The 19,198-nt window shown below is 66.4% G+C and overlaps 1 protein-coding gene across 1 annotated transcript in view; it reads left to right on the forward strand.

Moving 5' to 3' along the window:
* Positions 1–19,198, forward strand: part of ZDHHC1 (zinc finger DHHC-type containing 1) — a 36,007-nt gene that overhangs the window by 14,850 nt on the left and 1,959 nt on the right. Inside the window, exon 7 of the mRNA XM_054170280.1 lies at positions 7,534–7,642. Within this exon, the coding sequence (XP_054026255.1) occupies positions 7,534–7,642 (109 nt within the window). The remainder of the gene's footprint in view (positions 1–7,533; positions 7,643–19,198) is intronic.

The raw sequence follows: 19,198 nt of genomic DNA on the forward strand, positions 1-19,198 counted from the left end.
CTTCCCTCCTGGCCCCTTCCTCCTGGCCCCCAGCCTTCAGATATCTACAGACATTGATCAGATCCCGCTCAGCCTCCTCTGCCCCACACCAAACCCCCCCCAGGGCCCTCAGCTGCTCCTCCCCAGCCCTCTTCCCCAGCCCCTTCCCCACCTTGCTTGCCCTTCCCTGGCCCTGCTCCAGCCCCTCAGGCTCCTGCTGGCAGTGAGGAGCCCAGAGCTGAGCCCAGGGCTCAAGCTGTGGCCTCCCCAGTGCCCACTCCAGGGGCACCATCCCTGCCCTGCTCCTGCTGCCCACCCCAGTGCTGCTCCAGGCCAGGCTGCTGGTGGCCTTCCTGCCCCCCTGGGCACCCCCTGGGCTGCCCTGCAGCTGCTGCCCCCCAGCACCCCCAGCTCCTTCTCTGCTGGGCACTTTGCAGCCTCTCTGCCCCCAGCCTGGAGCCTTCCTGGGGTGGTTGTGAGCCAAGAGCAGGACCCAGCCCTTGGCCTGGCTGAGCCTCAGCCCCTTGGCCTCAGCCATGGCTGCAGCCTGGCCAGGGCCCTCTGCACAGCCTCCCAAGCCCTGCAGCAGCTCTCCTCTGCCACCCAGCCTGGAGCCAGCTGTGAACTTCCTGGGGGTGCCCTCCTGCCCCTTTGCCCAGAGCACTGCTGCAGGCCTGAGGGAGCTGTGGGCAGAGGGAGCCTGCAGCTTCTCATCTGCACTTTGTGGCCTGCCCTGGAGGAGCTGAACTTGGAGTTGAGGTTTCTATGGCAACCAAAAATATTTGGCCCTTGCTCTGGCCCAGCTTTGCTTACCAGCAGGATGACAACAATCACAACCCTTTAATCACTTCCTACTGCCTGAGCCCTGATTGAGCCTGGAAGCAGAGCTGGAGGGGCTGGAGCCTGTGTGCCCCCATGCCTGGGCTGCAGCCCTCCAGCTCCTCTCCTGCTCTCTCTGCTGCTGCCTCCCAGGAGGCAGGTGGGGGGCAGGAGCTCTGGGTGTGAGTGAGGGGCCTGGGGGGGGGGAGGAAGGGGCTGGATGGTGCCCAGTGACAGTGTGAAGCCACCACCAGCTCTGCCTTGCCTCTTGCCTAGCAACCAGAGCTAAACACAAACAAACAGCCTGCAGGACACCCAGAGCCTTGCCCCTTGCAGGCTGCCCTGGCTGCAGCCCTCTGCAGCCTCAGCACAGAAATCCTTTGTCAGTGATCCAAGGCTTGCAGGCACAGGCACAGGATCCTCCTCCTCCTCCTCTTCCTCCTCCTCCTCCTCCCACTCTGACTCTTCATTCAGCTCCTGAGCCCCCCTCCAGCTTGGGTGCTGCCTGTGGCTCCACTGCTCCCTGTGAGACGTCCCAGAAGCTGCCCAGGGTGATGCCCATCCACAGGCAGGGCAGGTTGGATGAGCCAGGGAATGCCAGGCCTGGCAGCCTGGCCTCAGTGCCAGGCAGGGTCATGGCACAGGGCATGCTGAGTGCAGTCACACAGCACTGCCAGGATGGCCAAGGGCTCAGGCCCAGCCAGCAGGGATCCAGGCAGGGCAGGTCCTGCCTGAGCAACCTGAGCTCCTTCCATGCCCAGGGCACTGCCTGGGGGCTGTGGGGCAGGCTGTGGATGTGGTCTGCCTGGACCCCAGCAAGGCCTTTGCCACCATCCCCCACAGCAAGCTGCTGGCCAAGCTGTCAGCCCCTGGCTGGGACAGCAGCTCTGAGCTGGGTGAGGAACTGGCTGGAGGCTGAGCCCAGAGGGTGGTGGTGAATGGTGCCACAGCCAGCTGGCAGCCAGGCACCAGTGGTGTGCCCCAGGGAGCAGTGCTGGGCCCCAGCCTGATCAATCTCCTCATTGATGATCTGGAGGAGGGGATGGAGTCCCTCAGCAGTGAGTTTGCAGCTGGCAGCAAGCTGGGGGCAGGAGCTGAGCTGGGAGAGGGCAGCAGAGCTCTGCAGAGGGACCTCAACAGGCTGGGCAGAGGGGCAGGGGCCAAGGGCAGGAGATTGAACACAGCCAAGTGCCAGGGGCTGCACTTTGGCCACAGCAACCCCAGGCAGTGCTGCAGGCTGGGGGCAGAGTGGCAGAGAGCAGCCAGGCAGAGAGGGACCTGGGGGGAGTGGTGGAGAGCAGCTGAACAGGAGCCAGCAGTGTGCTCAGGGGGCCAAGAAGGCCAAGGGCAGCCTGGCCTGCAGCAGGCAGAGTGTGGCCAGCAGGAGCAGGGAGCTGATCCTGCCCTGTGCTCAGCACTGCTCAGGCCACAGCTGGAGTCCTGTGTCCAGCTCTGGGCTCCTCAGGTCAGGAAAGAGGTTGAGCTGCTGGAAGGTGTCCAGAGAAGGGCAACAAAGCTGGGGAGGGGTCTGGGGCACAGCCCTGGGAGGAGAGGCTGAGGGAGCTGGGGTTGGAGCCTGCAGAAGAGGAGGCTCAGGGGAGACCTTCTTGCTCTCTGCAACTGCCTGCAGGGAGGTTGGAGCCAGGTGGGGGTTGGGCTCTGCTCCCAGGCCCCCAGAACAAGAGGACACAGTCTCAAGCTGTGCCAGGGGAGGTTCAGGCTGGAGGGGAGGAGAAAGTTCTTCCCAGAGAGAGTTGTTGGCCCTGGGGATGTGCTGCCCAGGGAGGTGGTGGAGTCCCCAGCCCTGGAGGTGTTCAGGAGGGGACTGGATGTGGCTCTTGGGGCCATGGTCTGGCCAGGAGCTCTGTGGTGCCAGGTTGGACCTGATGATCTTTGAGGTCCCTTCCAGCCTTGGTGACTCTGTGCTGCTGTGCTGCTGTGGTTTGCCTGGGAGTCACAGGAGGCTCTCCCTGAGCTCAGGGAACCCAGCAGGGCCTTCCCCTTGCCTCAGCTTGGGTTTTCCATCTCCTTTAAGGGGCAGAGTCCTGCAGAGCTCTGGCTCCAAGGACAGTGCAGGTCCCTTTGTGCTGCCAAGCAGCAAGAGATAGGCCAAGAGCAAATGGTTGGACCTGAGGAATGGTTTCACCCCCAGAAGGGTTGGGAAGGCCTGGAGCAGGCTGGGGGGGGGGTGGAACCTCCATCCCTGGAGAGCTTCCAGAGCTGTGCAGATGTGGTGCTGAGGGCTCAGTGGTGCCCTGGCAGGGCTGGGCTGCTGCTTGGGCTCCGTGGCCTGGGAGGGCTTTGCCTCCAGGCTGCAGGATGAGGGAGGTGTGGCTGAGGCAAGGGGGAGGCAGAGTCTGTGTGGTGGAACTCCCTCTGGGTCCACCCTGCTGCCAAGGTGCTGATTCCTTTCTTGCTCTCTTCTTGGTTCCTTTGCAGGGAGCAGGCTTGGCCCTGGCCCAGCCTGGCAGTGCAGCCCCTGGCAGCCCAGCAGAGGAAGCCTCAGCAGCAGGACCAGGGTGAATAAAGCCATGGCTGGGGGGGGAGGCTCTCAGCAGCAGGTGGTGGAGGGGAAGTTGGCCCCCAGGACAAAAGGGCCATGGGAGGGGAGGGGGGCAGGAGGGTCCAGGAGGGGGAGATGGCTGCAGGGGCAGCTGCCTGCCCCCTGCCCTGGGGAAAGAGCCTGCCCAGGATGCCCCCAGCACAGGGCAGCTGCTGCAGGGCTGCTGGGGTTGTGCTGTGGCTCCCACCTGCAGCAGGGGCTGCTGGCCTGGCTGTCAGCAGAGGGATCCCAGCAGCAGCTCCCAGCACAGGGCAGCACTGCTGGCAAAGCAGCAGCACAGCACCAGGGGCTCAGGGATCCATGGATGGGGTTGGCTTGGGAGGGAGCTCAGGGATCAGCCAGCCCCAGCCCCCTGCCATGGGCAGGGACCCCTCCCCCCAGCCCAGCCTGCTCAAGGCCTCATCCAGCCTGGTCCTCAGCACCTCCAGGCAGGGGGCAGCCACAGCCTCCCTGGGCAGCCTGTGCCAGGCTCTCCCCAGCCTCCCTGCCAACCATTCCTTCCTTCTCTCCACTCTCAGTCTCCTCTCTCCCAGCCCCAAGCCATTCTCCCTGCTCCTGCCACCCCCAGCCCCTTCTCCCAAGCCCCTTCCTGGCTTTCCTGTGGCCCTCTTTGGGCCCTGGCTGGCTGAGTGCCAGAGCCCCCCTGGCACTGCCCAGCTCCTCTGCCCCTGACTGACTGTAGCCAGGGCCCAGCAGAGCCACATGGAATGGTTTGGGTGGGAAGGGAGCTGCAGAGCTCAGCCAGCCCCAGCCCCTGCCCCCAGCAGGGACATCCTCCCCTAGAGCAGGCTGCTCACAGCCTTCCCAAGCCTGACCCTGGAGATCTCCAGGCCTGGAGCCTCAAGCACCTCCCTGGGCAGCCTGCTGCAGGGCTCCAGCAGCCTCCTGGGGCAGAGCTTGTTCCTCACATCCAATCTCCATCTGCTCTGCTCTCACTTCAACCCACTGCCCCTGCTCCTGGCACTCCCAGCCCCTGTCCCAAGCCCCTTCCTGGCTCTCCTGTGGCCTTCTTGGATTTCTCCAGGGCTGGAGCCTCAAGCACCTCCCTGGGCAGCCTGTGCCAGGCTCTCCCCAGCCTCCCTGCCAACCATTCCTTCCTCCTCTCCACTCTCAGTCTGCTCTCTCCCAGCTCCAAGCCACTGTCCCTGGTTCTGAGTCTCCCAGCCTGCTTTGGATGGGAAGGGAGCATTGCAGCTCACCTTGTGCAGCCCCCTGCAGTCAGCAGGGACCCCTGCAGGCAGAGCAGCTTGCCCAGACCCCTCACAAGCTGGCCTGGAAGGGCTCCCTTGGCCCTTACTGAGTCCCTGGGGCCTGTTCCCTGCTGTGCCTGGGGAGGGGGAGAGGAAAGCTTCACAGTGCCCACAGCAGAGGTGGCCCCAGGGGATGCTGGGCTGGGAAGGAAGTGCCTGGGGCAGGCTGCTGGCTCTGTGCAGGCAGAGCAGGCAGCAGGGCTCAGGTGTGCCTGAGGGCATCAGCTTCTCCCCCTGGGCTGTGCTTCAGCTCCACAGAGCCCTGCAGCCCCCAGCACCACAGGAGGCCTGCAAGGAGCTGCTCCCCTGGCCTGCCTTCTGCCCAGCCTCTCAGCCCTGCTCAGGTAAGCAGCACCTTGCACCACACCACAAGCCCTGCTGCTGCCCAGGGCTCTGGGACCTGTGGGCTCCTCCTTGCTGGCCTCAGTCTGTGGCTGCAGGTCTGGCCAGGCCCTGCTGGCACTGGGGCCAGGAGTCACAGAGCCCCAGAGCTGGCAGGGCTGGGAGGGAGCTCAGGGCTCAGCCAGCTCCCAGCCCCTGCCCTGGGCAGGGACACCTCACCCCACAGCAGGTTGCTCACAGCCACCTCCAGCCTGGCTGCAAACACCTCCAGGGCTGAGCAGGAGGCTTCCACCACCTCCCTGGGCAGCCTGGGCCAGGCTCTCACCACCCTCCTGCCCAACAACTTCTTCCCCACAGCCAATCTCCAGCTCCCCACTTCTCCTTTTGCTCCATCCCCCCCAGTCCTGGCCCTCCCTCACCCCCTCCAAAGTCCCTCCCCAGCTTTCCTGCAGCCCCCTGCAGCTCCTGGAAGGCCACCAGAAGGTCTCCCTGGAGCCTTCTCCTCTGCAGCCTGCACAACCCCAACCCTCTCAGGCTGTGCTCAGAGCAGAGCAGCTCCAGCCCTCTGCTCCCCCTCCTGGCCCTGCTCTGGACACCTTCCAGCCCCTCCAGAGCCTTCCTGGCACAGAGGCTGCAGAGCTGGGCACAGAGCTGCAGCTGTGGGCTCAGCAGAGTGGAGCAGAGAGGCAGAATCCCCTCCCTGGCCCTGCTGGCCACACTTCTGCTGCTGCAGCCCAGGCTCTGCTTGGCTCTCTGGGCTGCAAGTGCTCCCTGCTGGCTGCTGCTGAGCCTCTCCTGCCCCAGCACCCCCAAGGCCTTTGCTCCAGGGCTGCTCTGCAGCCAGTCCCTGCCCAGCCTCTAGCAGTGCCTGGCATTGCCCTGAGCCAGCTGCAGGACCTTGCATTTGGCCTTGTTGAGCCTCCTGAGGTTGCCCTGGGCCCAGCTCTGCAGCCTGCCCAGCTCCCTCTGGATGGATCCTTCCCCCCAGCCTCTCCAGGTCCCCCTGGATGGATCCTTCCCCCCAGCCTGGTGTCAGCCACCCCACAGAGCTTGGTGCTGAGGGAGCCCCAGTGCCACTCTCCCTCTCAGCAGCCCAGATGTTAGGCAAGCCTGGTCCCTCTCCTGTCTCAGCCCAGAGCTGTGCTCAGGTGGCTCTGCAGTGCCCTCAGCTGCTTGCAGCCCAGCACCAGGGCTGGCTGCTCCAGTGCAGCCCAGTGCTGCTCCAGTGCTGCTCCAGTGCTGCTCCAGTGCAGCCCAGTGCCCCCCTCCCCACCACTCCTGGGGGAGTCAGCAGCTCTGCTGGAGCAGGGCCCAGCAGTTTGTCCATCCAAAGGTGGCTGAGCCCAGGGCCAGGCCTGGAAGGAAAACCTGAGCCTGGGAAACATCTCTCCAGAGGCAACTTCCCTGCCCTGCTGGTATCCCTCAGTGCCCAGGAGCTGCAGAGGCAGCTGCTGGGGAAGTCTCTCTTTCCTCCAAGCTCATTCCTCAAAGCCTTCTCCTGCAGAGGGGAAGAGAAATTCCTCTGCAGCTGCTGGCTGGAGACCCTCTGAGGATGTTCTGTGCAAAGCCTTCTGCTCTGACAGGAGGGGACCAAGGGCAGGCTCAGTAAGGCTGCAGGGGGCACCAAGTTACCTTGCTGCAGGGCTTGGGAGGCTGTGCAGAGGGCCCTGGCCAGGCTGCAGCCATGGCTGAGGCCAAGGGGCTGAGGCTCAGCCAGGCCAAGGGCTGGGTCCTGCTCTTGGCTCACAACCACCCCAGGGAGGCTCCAGGCTGGGGGCAGAGAGGCTGCAAAGTGCCCAGCAGAGAAGGAGCTGGGGGTGCTGGGGGACAGCAGCTGCAGGGCAGCCCAGGGGGTGCCCAGGGGGGCAGGAAGGCCACCAGCAGCCTGGCCTGGAGCAGCACTGGGGTGGGCAGCAGGAGCAGGGCAGGGATGGTGCCCCCGGAGTGGGCACTGGGGAGGCCACAGCTTGAGCCCTGGGCTCAGCTCTGGGCTCCTCACTGCCAGCAGGAGCCTGAGGGGCTGGAGCAGGGCCAGGGAAGGGCAAGCAAGGTGGGGAAGGGGCTGGGGAGGAGCAGCTGAGGGCCCTGGGGGGGTTTGGTGTGGAGCAGAGGAGGCTGAGGGAGACCTCCTTGCTCTCTGCAGCTCCCTGGGGGGAGGCTGCAGCCAGCTGGGGCTTGGGCTCCTCTCCCAAGGAACAGGTGGAAATGGCCTCAGGTTGCCCCAGGGGAGGCTGAGGTTGGCCATGAGGAACAATTTCTTCCCCTTGAGGGCTGCCCAGGCCTGGCCCAGGCTGCCCAGGGCAGTGCTGGAGGCTCCATCCCCGGGGGGGTCTCCAAGCCCTGCAGCTGTGGTGCTGAGGGCCATGGGGAGGTGGTGCCCTGGCAGTGCTGGGCTCAGGCTTGGCCTGGATGCTCTTGGAGGTCCTTTCCAAGCCTGAAGGCTTCTGTGACTCTCTGCCTCCCTCCCTGCTGCTCCCCAGTGAAGGCAGGAGGAGTTCAGAGGTGGCAGGAGCTGGCAGGCTGTGTGGAGGCTTTGCCTGCTGCCCTGCCTCCTCCTGGGCCACTGCTCTCCCTCCACAGCCACAGAAGAAAAGAAGAAAGAAGAGACAAACCTCTCCTTCCCCAGCAGTGGACAGCAGGGCTGGCACCCAGGCCAGCCCTTGGGCCTCCCTCCCAGCCCCCCAGCCAGGTGAGAGTGCCCCTGGCAGCCTCTCTGCTGCTGGGGTGGAGCTGCTGGGCCATGGAGCTGGAATGTGGCTTGGGGAGGCAGCAGTGGGAGGAAGTTCTCTTGCTCCAGCCAGGGCAAGGAGGGCTTGGAGATGCCCTGCAGTGAGCAGACCTTGGTGCACTGCTGGGGGGAGAACTCTGCACAGCTTCACACCTGGGGCTGAGAGCCTGGGGAAGAGCAGCCCCAGAGGGCAGCTGAGCAATGCTCAGCAGGAGCTGAAGGAGCTGTGGGGGGCAGGAGGCTGGGGCCAGGCTCTGCTCAGGGGTGCCCAGGGCCAGGCCAAGGGGCAGAGGGCACAGACTGGACCCCAGGAGGCTGCAGCTGAGCAGGAGGAGAAAGTTGTTTGGTGTGAGGCTGCTGGAGGCCTGGAGCAGGCTGCCAGAGAGGTTGTGGAGCCTCCTGGTGTGGAGAGCTTCCAACCCCCCCTGGCACTGTGCTGCTGGGCAGGCTGCTGGGGGTGCCCTGCTGGGGCAGGGGGTGGCACTGGGTGAGCTCCAGAGCTCCCTTCCAGGCCCCACTGGGCTCTGTGCCCCTGGGCATTGTGCTGTGGGTGCCCTGCTGGCTCCTGTTCAGCTGCTCTCCACCACTCCCCCCAGCTCCCTCTCTGCCTGGCTGCTCTCAGCCACTCTGCCCCCAGCCTGCAGCACTGCCTGGGGTTGCTGTGGCCAAAGTGCAGCCCCTGGCACTTGGCTGTGTTCAATCTCCTGCCCTTGGCCCCTGCCCCTCTGCCCAGCCTGTTGAGGTCCCTCTGCAGAGCTCTGCTGCCCTCTCCCAGCTCAGCTCCTGCCCCCAGCTTGCTGCCAGCTGCAAACTCACTGCTGAGGGACTCCATCCCCTCCTCCAGATCATCAATGAGGAGATTGATCAGGCTGGGGCCCAGGAGGAGAAAACTGAGCAGGAGGAGAAAGTTGCTTGGTGTGAGGGAGCCTGGAGCAGGCTGCCCAGAGAGGTTGTGGAGTTTCCTCCCTTGGAGAGCTTCCAACCCCCCCTGGGCACTGTGCCCCTGGGCATTGTGCTGTGGGTGCCCTGCTGGGGCAGGGGGTGGCACTGGGTGAGCTCCAGAGCTCCCTTCCAGCCTCTCCTGGGCTCTGTGCCCCTGGGCATTGTGCTGTGGGTGCCCTGCTGGGGCAGGGGGTGGCACTGGGTGAGCTCCAGAGCTCCCTTCCAGCCCCCCCCTGGGCTCTGTGCCCCTGGGCATTGTGCTGTGGGTGCCCTGCTGGGGCAGGGGGTGGCACTGGGTGAGCTCCAGAGCTCCCTTCCAGCCTTCCCTGGGCATTGTGCCCCTGGGCATTGTGCTGTGGGTGCCCTGCTGGGGCAGGGGGTGGCACTGGGGTGATCCCCAGGGGTCCCTCCCAAGCCCACCCTGCTGGGCTCTGGGCTGTCAGCCCCTGGGCTCAGTGCTGTCTCTCACTCTCTCCTTAACCTTCCTCCTTCTCTTCCCAGCTGCAGGGCTCCCAGCCAGGCCTGCTGCCACCTCACCTGCCAACAGCCTTCACCCCTTCGTGCCAGCTTTTGCCCTGGCAGCTGCTGTGCCCCCCAGCAGCTTCAGCCTGGCACAGGCCCCAGCTGAGCCTGGCTGGCTGGCCCACCAAGCCCTGGAGCAGACCCCCGTGGCTCAGCCCGGCCTGGGGGGCACAGCCCTGCGTGGACCTCCTCCAGACAGCCCCAGCGACCCCCAGCACCCTGCCTTGGCCACAGGCAAGCCCAGAGGTGCCAGGAAGAGGAGGCTGCCCCCTGGGCACAAGGCCAGGAGGAAGAGGAGGCCAGGAGCCCTGCACCTCCTTTCCAAGGTCCCTGCTGTGTTCGTGAGCAGGAGCAGCGGAGAGCCTCAGCTCCCCCAGCCCCAGCCTGCTGGCAGCAGGGCTGAGCCCCAGCACAGGCAGTGCAGCAGCCAGCAGCCCCTGGGCAGAGAGGAGCCCTGCTGGATGGACAGGAGTGCCCACACCACAGAGGCCTAGCTGGCCCAAAGCCATCCCCCTTGGGGCAGGGGGCTTCTCCTTCTGGGGGGCCTCCAGCAGCTCCTCCTTGGAAGGCAGCAAACACCACCCTGCAGCTCTGCTGCTTGCCTCCTCCTGCCTCTTCCTCAGCCAGCAGAACCTGCCAGCCCAGCTCCAGGCTCCTCACCATGGGGCAAGGGCTGCCCTGGGTAGGCTGCCAGCACTCAGCAGAGGGCTGAGGAGCTGCTCCCTGCACCACCAGCCTGCAAGGGGGGGGGCAAAGCCTTTGGGCAGGGAGGAGAAAGGCCTCAGCTGCAGCTTCAGCTCAGGGCAGGCAGCAGCTCAGAGCAGGCAGCAGCAGCTCAGGGCAGGCAGCAGCTCAGGGCAGGCAGCAGCAGCTCAGAGCAGGCAGCAGCTCAGAGCAGGCAGCAGCTCAGGGCAGGCAGCAGCTCAGGGCAGGCAGCAGCTCAGAGCAAGCAGCAGCTCAGGGCAGGCAGCAGCAGCTCAGGGCAGGCAGCAGCTCAGGGCAGGCAGCAGCTCAGAGCAAGCAGCAGCTCAGGGCAGGCAGCAGCAGCTCAGAGCAGGCAGCAGCTCAGAGCAGGCAGGCAGCAGCTCAGGGCAGGCAGCAGCTCAGAGCAAGCAGCAGCTCATAGCAGGCAGCAGCAGCTCAGAGCAGGCAGCCACAGCTCAGGGCAGGCAGCAGCTCAGAGCAGGCAGCAGCTCAGGGCAGGCAGCAGCAGCTCAGAGCAGGCAGCCACAGCTCAGGGCAGGCAGCAGCAGCTCAGAGCAGGCAGCAGCAGCTCAGAGCAGGCAGCAGCAGCTCAGGGCAGGCAGCCACAGCTCAGGGCAGGCAGCAGCAGCTCAGGGCAGGCAGCAGCAGCTCAGGGCAGGCAGCAGCTCAGAGCAGGCAGCAGCTCAGGGCAGGCAGCAGCAGCTCAGAGCAGGCAGCCACAGCTCAGGGCAGGCAGCAGCAGCTCAGAGCAGGCAGCAGCAGCTCAGAGCAGGCAGCAGCTCAGAGCAGGCAGCAGCAGCTCAGAGCAGGCAGCAGCTCAGAGCAGGCAGCAGCTCAGGGCAGGCAGCAGCAGCTCAGAACAGGCAGCAGCTCAGGGCAGGCAGGCACCAGCTCAGAGCAGGCAGCAGCAGCTCAGAGCAGGCGGCAGCTCAGGGCAGGCAGCAGCAGCTCAGAGCAGGCAGCAGCTCAGGGCAGGCAGCAGCTCAGGGCAGGCAGCAGCAGCTCAGGGCAGGCAGCAGCTCAGGGCAGGCAGCAGCTCAGGGCAGGCAGCAGCAGCTCAGGGCAGGCAGCAGCTCAGGGCAGGCAGCAGCAGCTCAGAGCAGGCAGCCACAGCTCAGGGCAGGCAGCCACAGCTCAGGGCAGGCAGCAGCTCAGGGCAGGCAGCAGCAGCTCAGGGCAGGCAGCAGCTCAGAGCAGGCAGCAGCTAAGGGCAGGCAGCAGCAGCTCAGGGCAGGCAGCAGCAGCTCAGAGCAGGCAGCAGCTCAGAGCAGGCAGGCACCAGCTCAGAGCAGGCAGCAGCTCAGAGCAGGCAGCAGCAGCTCAGAGCAGGCAGCAGCAGCTCAGAGCAGGCAGCAGCTCAGAGCAGGCAGCAGCAGCTCAGGGCAGGCTGCAGCTCAGGGCAGGCAGCAGCAGCTCAGGGCAGGCAGCAGCTCAGAGCAGGCAGCAGCAGCTCAGAGCAGGCAGCAGCTCAGGGCAGGCAGCAGCTCAGAGCAGGCAGCAGCAGCTCAGAGCAGGCAGCAGCTCAGAGCAGGCAGCAGCAGCTCAGGGCAGGCAGCAGCAGCTCAGGGCAGGCAGCTCAGGTCAGGCAGCAGCTCAGGGCAGGCAGCAGCAGCTCAAAGCAGGCAGCAGCTCAGGGCAGGCAGCAGCAGCTCAAAGCAGGCAGCAGCTCAGGGCAGGCACCAGCTCAGAGCAGGCAGCAGCTCAGGGCAGGCAGCAGCAGCTCAGGGCAGGCAGCAGCAGCTCAGGGCAGGCAGCAGCTCAGGGCAGGCAGCCACAGCTCAGGGCAGGCAGCAGCTCAGGGCAGGCAGCAGCAGCTCAGGGCAGGCAGCAGCAGCTCAGGGCAGGCAGCCACAGCTCAGAGCAGGCAGCAGCTCAGAGCAGGCAGCAGCAGCTCAGGGCAGGCAGCAGCTCAGGGCAGGCAGCAGCAGCTCAGAGCAGGCAGCAGCAGCTCAGGGCAGGCAGCAGCAGCTCAGGGCAGGCAGCAGCAGCTCAGGGCAGGCAGCTCAGGTCAGGCAGCAGCTCAGGGCAGGCAGCAGCAGCTCAAAGCAGGCAGCAGCTCAGGGCAGGCAGCAGCAGCTCAAAGCAGGCAGCAGCTCAGGGCAGGCACCAGCTCAGAGCAGGCAGCAGCTCAGGGCAGGCAGCAGCAGCTCAGGGCAGGCAGCAGCAGCTCAGGGCAGGCAGCAGCTCAGGGCAGGCAGCCACAGCTCAGGGCAGGCAGCAGCTCAGGGCAGGCAGCAGCAGCTCAGGGCAGGCAGCCACAGCTCAGAGCAGGCAGCAGCTCAGAGCAGGCAGCAGCAGCTCAGGGCAGGCAGCAGCAGCTCAGAGCAGGCAGCAGCTCAGAGCAGGCAGCAGCAGCTCAGGGCAGGCAGCAGCAGCTCAGAGCAGGCAGCAGCTCAGAGCAGGCAGCAGCAGCTCAGGGCAGGCAGCAGCAGCTCAGAGCAGGCAGCAGCTCAGGGCAGGCAGCAGCAGCTCAGGGCAGGCAGCAGCAGCTCAGGGCAGGCAGCAGCTCAGAGCAGGCAGCAGCAGCTCAGAGCAGGCAGCAGCTCAGGGCAGGCAGCAGCAGCTCAGGGCAGGCAGCAGCTCAGGGCAGGCAGCAGCAGCTCAGAGCAGGCAGCCACAGCTCAGGGCAGGCAGCAGCTCAGGGCAGGCAGCAGCTCAGAGCAGGCAGCAGCTCAGAGCAGGCAGCCACAGCTCAGGGCAGGCAGCAGCTCAGAGCAGGCAGCAGCTCAGAGCAGGCAGCCACAGCTCAGGGCAGGCAGCAGCTCAGAGCAGGCAGCAGCTCAGAGCAGGCAGCAGCTCAGGGCAGGCAGCAGCAGCTCAGGGCAGGCAGCAGCAGCTCAGGGCAGGCAGCAGCTCAGGGCAGGCAGCAGCAGCTCAGGGCAGGCAGCAGCTCAGAGCAGGCAGCAGCTCAGAGCAGGCAGCAGCTCAGGGCAGGCAGCAGCAGCTCAGGGCAGGCAGCAGCTCAGAGCAGGCAGCAGCAGCTCAGAGCAGGCAGCAGCTCAGGGCAGGCAGCAGCAGCTCAGAGCAGGCAGCAGCAGCTCAGAGCAGGCAGCAGCAGCTCAGGGCAGGCAGCAGCTCAGGGCAGGCAGCAGCTCAGAGCAGGCAGCAGCTCAGAGGCAGGCAGCAGCAGCTCAGAGCAGGCAGCAGCTCAGAGCAGGCAGCAGCAGCTCAGGGAAAGCAGCAGCTCAGGGCAGGCAGCAGCTCAGAGCAGGCAGCAGCTCAGAGCAGGCAGCAGCAGCTCAGGGCAGGCAGCAGCTCAGAGCAGGCAGCAGCTCAGAGCAGGCAGCAGCAGCTCAGGGCAGGCAGCAGCAGCTCAGGGCAGGCAGCAGCAGCTCAGAGCAGGCAGCAGCTCAGAGCAGGCAGCAGCAGCTCAGGGCAGGCAGCAGCAGCTCAGAGCAGGCAGCAGCTCAGGGCAGGCAGCAGCTCAGTGTTTCCCAGCAGCAGCTCAGAGCAGGCAGCAGCAGCTCAGAGCAGGCAGCAGCTCAGGGCAGGCAGCAGCAGCTCAGAGCAGGCAGCAGCTCAGGGCAGGCAGCAGCTCAGGGCAGGCAGCAGCAGCTCAGGGCAGGCAGCAGCTCAGAGCAGGCAGCAGCAGCTCAGGGCAGGCAGCAGCTCAGAGCAGGCAGCAGCTCAGAGCAGGCAGCAGCAGCTCAGGGCAGGCAGCAGCAGCTCAGAGCAGGCAGCAGCTCAGGGCAGGCAGCAGCTCAGGGCAGGCAGCAGCAGCTCAGAGCAGGCAGCAGCTCAGGGCAGGCAGCAGCTCAGGGCAGGCAGCAGCTCAGAGCAGGCAGCAGCAGCTCAGAGCAGGCAGCAGCTCAGAGCAGGCAGCAGCTCAGGGCAGGCAGCAGCTCAGGGCAGGCAGCAGCTCAGAGCAGGCAGCCACAGCTCAGGGCAGGCAGCAGCTCAGGGCAGGCAGCAGCTCAGAGCAGGCAGCCACAGCTCAGGGCAGGCAGCAGCTCAGGGCAGGCAGCAGCAGCTCAGGGCAGGCAGCAGCAGCTCAGGGCAGGCAGCAGCTCAGAGCAGGCAGCCACAGCTCAGGGCAGGCAGCAGCTCAGAGCAGGCAGCCACAGCTCAGGGCAGGCAGCAGCAGCTCAGGGCAGGCAGCAGCTCAGAGCAGGCAGCAGCAGCTCAGAGCAGGCAGCAGCTCAGAGCAGGCAGCAGCAGCTCAGAGCAGGCAGCCACAGCTCAGGGCAGGCAGCAGCAGCTCAGGGCAGGCAGCAGCTCAGAGCAGGCAGCAGCAGCTCAGAGCAGGCAGCAGCTCAGAGCAGGCAGCAGCAGCTCAGGGCAGGCAGCAGCTCAGTGTTCCCCAGCAGCAGCTCTGGGCAGGCAGCCACAGCTCAGGGCAGGCAGCAGCAGCTCAGGGCAGGCAGCAGCAGCTCAGGGCAGGCAGCAGCAGCTCAGAGCAGGCAGCAGCTCAGAGCAGGCAGCAGCAGCTCAGGGCAGGGCAGGAGGTCTGGGCACAGAGGTTCTTTGGCTGTAGCCCAGCCAGGGGAGCCAGGCTGGGCTGCCAGCTTTGGTGCCCACGCTTCCCTGCCCAGCTGCTGCCCCTCATGCTTCTGGGCTGCTCCATGCAAAGTCCACCTCAGCCAGAGCCTGAGGCTCAGGAGTTGCCCTCTGGGGAGCTGGCTCCAGCAGAGAGGCAGGAGGGGGTCTGGCTCCAGGCTGCCCAGCAGGAGGAAGCTCTGCACAGATGCCCAGGGTGCTGGTGGTGCCCCCATCCCCGCAGGCACCCAGGCTGAGGCTTGGTGTGGCTCTGAGCAGCCTGGGCTGGCTGGGGATGTCCCTGCTGGCTGCTTTGGGGTTGGACTGGATGCCCTTTGGGGATCCCTGCCCACCCCAACCGTCCCAGGGCCTCCCAGCCTGGGGTGCTGGCCCCTGGCTGCTGCCCCTCAAGGAGCAGGCAAAGAGCTGAGGCTGCTCCTGGCAGGACCAGGTGAGCCAGAGCTGGGGCTGCAGCTGGGAGGTCCTCCCTTGGCTGCAGGGTTTGTGGGGTCAGTGTGGCTCATGGCCAGGACCCCCCAGGCCGAGCACCCCCCCGGGGCAGTGCTGGGGGGGGGTCTGGCAAGGCAGCATCGATCCACAGGCTGCTGGGGAAGCCTCTCCCCGAGCTTCTCCCTGTGCTTGGCTGGTGGCTGAGGTTTGGCTCCTCAATGAGGAGCCTTGGTTGAGCTCTGTGAGCTCAAGGGAAGCCTTCTGGAGCTGCAGGGGGCAGGGAGGGCTGGGCTGGGGCCATGCTCCTTGCAGCTGCCCTTGCTGCTGTGGGCAGTGTGGCCCTGGGGGGGGACCAAGCTTCTGAGGAGCAGCAGCCTGCAGGGCTCAGGGATCTGCTCCCTGGGGGCTCAGCACCAGCAGCCTGCAGGGCTCAGGGATCTGCTCCCTGGGGGCTCAGCACCAGCAGCCTGCAGGGCTCAGGGATCTGCTCCCTGGGGGCTCAGCACCAGCAGCCTGCAGGGCTCAGGGATCTGCTCCCTGGGGGCTCAGCACCAGCAGCCTGCAGAGCCTGCAGGGATCTGCTCCCTGGGGGCTCAGCACCAGCAGCCTGCAGAGCCTGCAGGGCTCAGGGATCTGCTCCCTGGGGGCTCAGCACCAGCAGCCTGCAGGGTTCAGGGATCTGCTCCCTGGGGGCTCAGCACCAGCAGCCTGCAGGGCTCAGGGATCTGCTCCCTGGGGGCTCAGCACCAGCAGCCTGCAGAGCCTGCAGGGCTCAGGGATCTGCTCCCTGGGGGCTCAGCACCAGCAGCCTGCAGGGCTCAGGGGTCTGCTCCCTGGGGGCTCAGCACCAGCAGCCTGCAGGGCTCAGGGATCTGCTCCCTGGGGGCTCAGCACCAGCAGCCTGCAGGGCTCAGGGATCTGCTCCCTGGGGGCTCAGCACCAGCAGCCTGCAGGGCTCAGGGATCTGCTCCCTGGGGGCTCAGCACCAGCAGCCTGCAGGGTTCAGGGATCTGCTCCCTAGGGGCTCAGCACCAGCAGCCTGCAGGGCTCAGGGATCTGCTCCCTGGGGGCTCAGCACCAGCAGCCTGCAGGGCTCAGGGATCTGCTCCCTGGGGGCTCAGCACCAGCAGCCTGCAGGGCTCAGGGATCTGCTCCCTGGGGGCTCAGCACCAGCAGCCTGCAGAGCCTGCAGGGCTCAGGGATCTGCTCCCTGGGGGCTCAGCACCAGCAGCCTGCAGAGCCTGCAGGGATCTGCTCCCTGGGGGCTCAGCACCAGCAGCCTGCAGGGCTCAGGGATCTGCTCCCTGGGGGCTCAGCACCAGCAGCCTGCAGGGCTCAGGGATCTGCTCCCTGGGGGCTCAGCACCAGCAGCCTGCAGGGCTCAGGGATCTGATCCCTGGGTGCTCAGCACCAGCAGCCTGCAGAGCCTGCAGGGCTCAGGGATGTGCTCCCTGGGGGCTCAGCACCAGCAGCCTGCAGGGCTCAGGGATGTGCTCCCTGGGGGCTCAGCACCAGCAGCCTGCAGGGCTCAGGGATCTGCTCCCTGGGGGCTCAGCACCAGCAGCCTGCAGGGCTCAGGGATCTGCTCCCTGGGGGCTCAGCACCAGCAGCCTGCAGAGCCTGCAGGGATCTGCTCCCTGGGGGCTCAGCACCAGCAGCCTGCAGGGCTCAGGGATCTGCTCCCTGGGGGCTCAGCACCAGCAGCCTGCAGGGCTCAGGGATCTGCTCCCTGGGGGCTCAGCACCAGCAGCCTGCAGGGCTCAGGGATCTGATCCCTGGGTGCTCAGCACCAGCAGCCTGCAGAGCCTGCAGGGCTCAGGGATGTGCTCCCTGGGGGCTCAGCACCAGCAGCCTGCAGGGCTCAGGGATGTGCTCCCTGGGGGCTCAGCACCAGCAGCCTGCAGGGCTAAGGGATCTGCTCCCTGGGGGCTCAGCACCAGCAGCCTGCAGGGCTCAGGGATCTGCTCCCTGGGGGCTCAGCACCAGCAGCCTGCAGGGCTCAGGGATCTGCTCCCTGGGGGCTCAGCACCAGCAGCCTGCAGGGCTCAGGGATCTGCTCCCTGGGGGCTCAGCACCAGCAGCCTGCAGGGCTCAGGGATCTGCTCCCTGGGGGCTCAGCACCAGCAGCCTGCAGAGCCTGCAGGGCTCAGGGATCTGACCCCTGGGGCTCCCAGGCAAGGCCCTGCCAGTGGTTTGTCCTCCTGTCTGCTGTCTCCCAAGGGAGCTCCCTGCAGGCATGCTGGGCTCAGGGTTGTCAGAGGCTGGCTGTGCCTGCACCCCCCAGGCAGAAAGGGTTTCCCTCCAGCAGCTCTCAGCTCTTAGCTTGCCCTTGGGCCACACAGGGACCAGCCCCAGAGTCCTGCCTGCAGCTCCTCAGTAGCTCTGCCCACAGTAAATCTTTTCTATCTTTGCTAAATTGTCTCCTCTTCTGTCCTGCAGGCACTCAGCCTGGCCCCCAGCCCCAGTGGCCTGCTCCCCTGCTGCCCCAGCTGCTCTTGGCCCATGTGAGAGGGCTGGCAGTGGTCCCCTCACAGGGCCCTGTGGGTCACAGGATGCTCCAGGCTGGAAGGGAGCTGCAGAGCTCAGCCAGCCCCAGCCCCTGCCCCCAGCAGGGCCATCCCCAGCTGCAGCAGGCTGCCCACAGCCCTCTCCAGCCTCACCTGGAGGATCTCCAGGCCTGGAGCCTCAAGCACCTCCCTGGGCAGCCTGCTGCAGGGCTCCAGCAGCCTCCTGGGGCAGAACTTGTTCCTCACATCCAATCTCCATCTGCTCTGCTCAAGCTTGAAGCCATTGCCCCTGCAGGCCTTTGGGAGCAGTCTCTCTCCACCCCTGTGGCCCCCTGCAGGTCCTGGCAGGCTGCTCTGAGGTCTCCCTGGAGCCTTCTCCTCTGCAGGCTGCACAGCCCCAGCTCCCTCAGCCTGGCCTGGCAGCACAGCTGCTCCAGATGTTGGGCAGCACTTCCCTGTGGGCACAGCACCTTCTGCAGGAGGGAACTGCAGCTCAGCTCCTGCACTGCCCAGGCTGAGCAGCCCAGGGAGCAGTGGATCAGAGTGTCCTGCTCTGCCCAGGCACATCCTGAGGTGGCAAGTCCTGGGCACAAGCTGGGGAGGCCAGGGGTGCCCTGCTGGGACATGACTGTCCCCAGGGGCTCAGCCTCAGCACTGAGCTCTCCTCCCTCCCCCAGGCTCTGCTCGCTGCCCATCGTGCTCCTGAGGGCAGGCTGTGAGCCTCACATCCCCCTGCCACTCATGGGCAGCCCCCTTGGAAGGGTCTCAGTCCCCAGAGCCCTCAACAACCAGTGCAGAGCCACTGGAATGGTTCTGTCCTGGCCTGGTGTTGGAGGCCCTGAGGACTCTGACTGGGAAGTGTCTCTGGGTAGGGAGAGCAGCCTGCTGCTGCCCTCAGCTGAGACCTGGAACCCACAGAAGGGCTCAGGTTGGAAGGGAGCTCAGAGATCATCTGCTCTGACCCCCCCTGCCATGGGCAGGGACCCCTCCCCCCAGCCCAGGCTGCCCAAGGCCTCATCCAGCCTGGCCCTGAACACCTCCAGGCAGAGGCAGCCACAGCCTCCCTGGGCAGCCTGGGCCAGAGTCTGAAGAGCTTCTGCCTCAGCCCCACTCTCCCCCTGCCCTGCCCCAGCCCCACTCTCCCCCTGCCCTGCCTCAGCCCCACTCTCCCCCTGCCCTGCCTCAGCCCCACTCTCCCCCTGCCCTGCCCCAGCCCCACTCTCCCCCTGCCCTGCCCCAGCCCCACTCTCCCCCTGCCCTGCCTCAGCCCCACTCTCCCCCTGCCCTGCCTCAGCCCCACTCTCCCCCTGCCCTGCCTCAGCTCCAAACCCTTCCCCCCTGGCCTGGCTCCAGCCCCCCTCAGCCAAAGTCTCTCTGCAGCCTCCCTGCAGGATCCCTTCAGGCACTGCCAGGCAGCTCTGAGCTCCCCCTGGAGCCTTCTCCCCTGCAGGCTGCACAGCCCCAGCTCCCTCAGCCTGTGCCCCCAGCAGAGCTGCTCCAGCCCTGGCAGCAGCTCTGTGGCCTCCCTCCACAGCTCTGTGTCCTCCTGCTGCTGGGGATAGCAGAGCTGGAGGGGAGCTCAGAGCAGAGCCCAGGGGCAGGATCCCCTCTGCTGCCCTGCTGGCAGTGCTGCAGCTGGAGCTGAGCAGCACTGCAGGGCTTGCAGGGCAGCCCCAGAGCTGCCATTGCTGCAGGGCCAGAGGAGCTGTGGCCCCTCTGCAGCCCCTGGTGCCAGGGGTGCCAGGGCCCTGTGCCTGCTGAGGGCAACAGCAGGAGCTGGGGCTGAGACCTGGGCAGAGTCTCTCTGCAGCCTCCCTGCAGGATGCCTTCAGGCACTGCCAGGCAGCTCTGAGCTCCCCCTGGAGCCTTCTCCCCTGCAGGCTGCACAGCCCCAGCTCCCTCAGCCTGTGCCCCC

The sequence above is a fragment of the Dryobates pubescens genome, chromosome 19, assembly GCF_014839835.1.
Source record: "Dryobates pubescens isolate bDryPub1 chromosome 19, bDryPub1.pri, whole genome shotgun sequence".
Lineage (NCBI taxonomy): Eukaryota > Metazoa > Chordata > Aves > Piciformes > Picidae > Dryobates > Dryobates pubescens.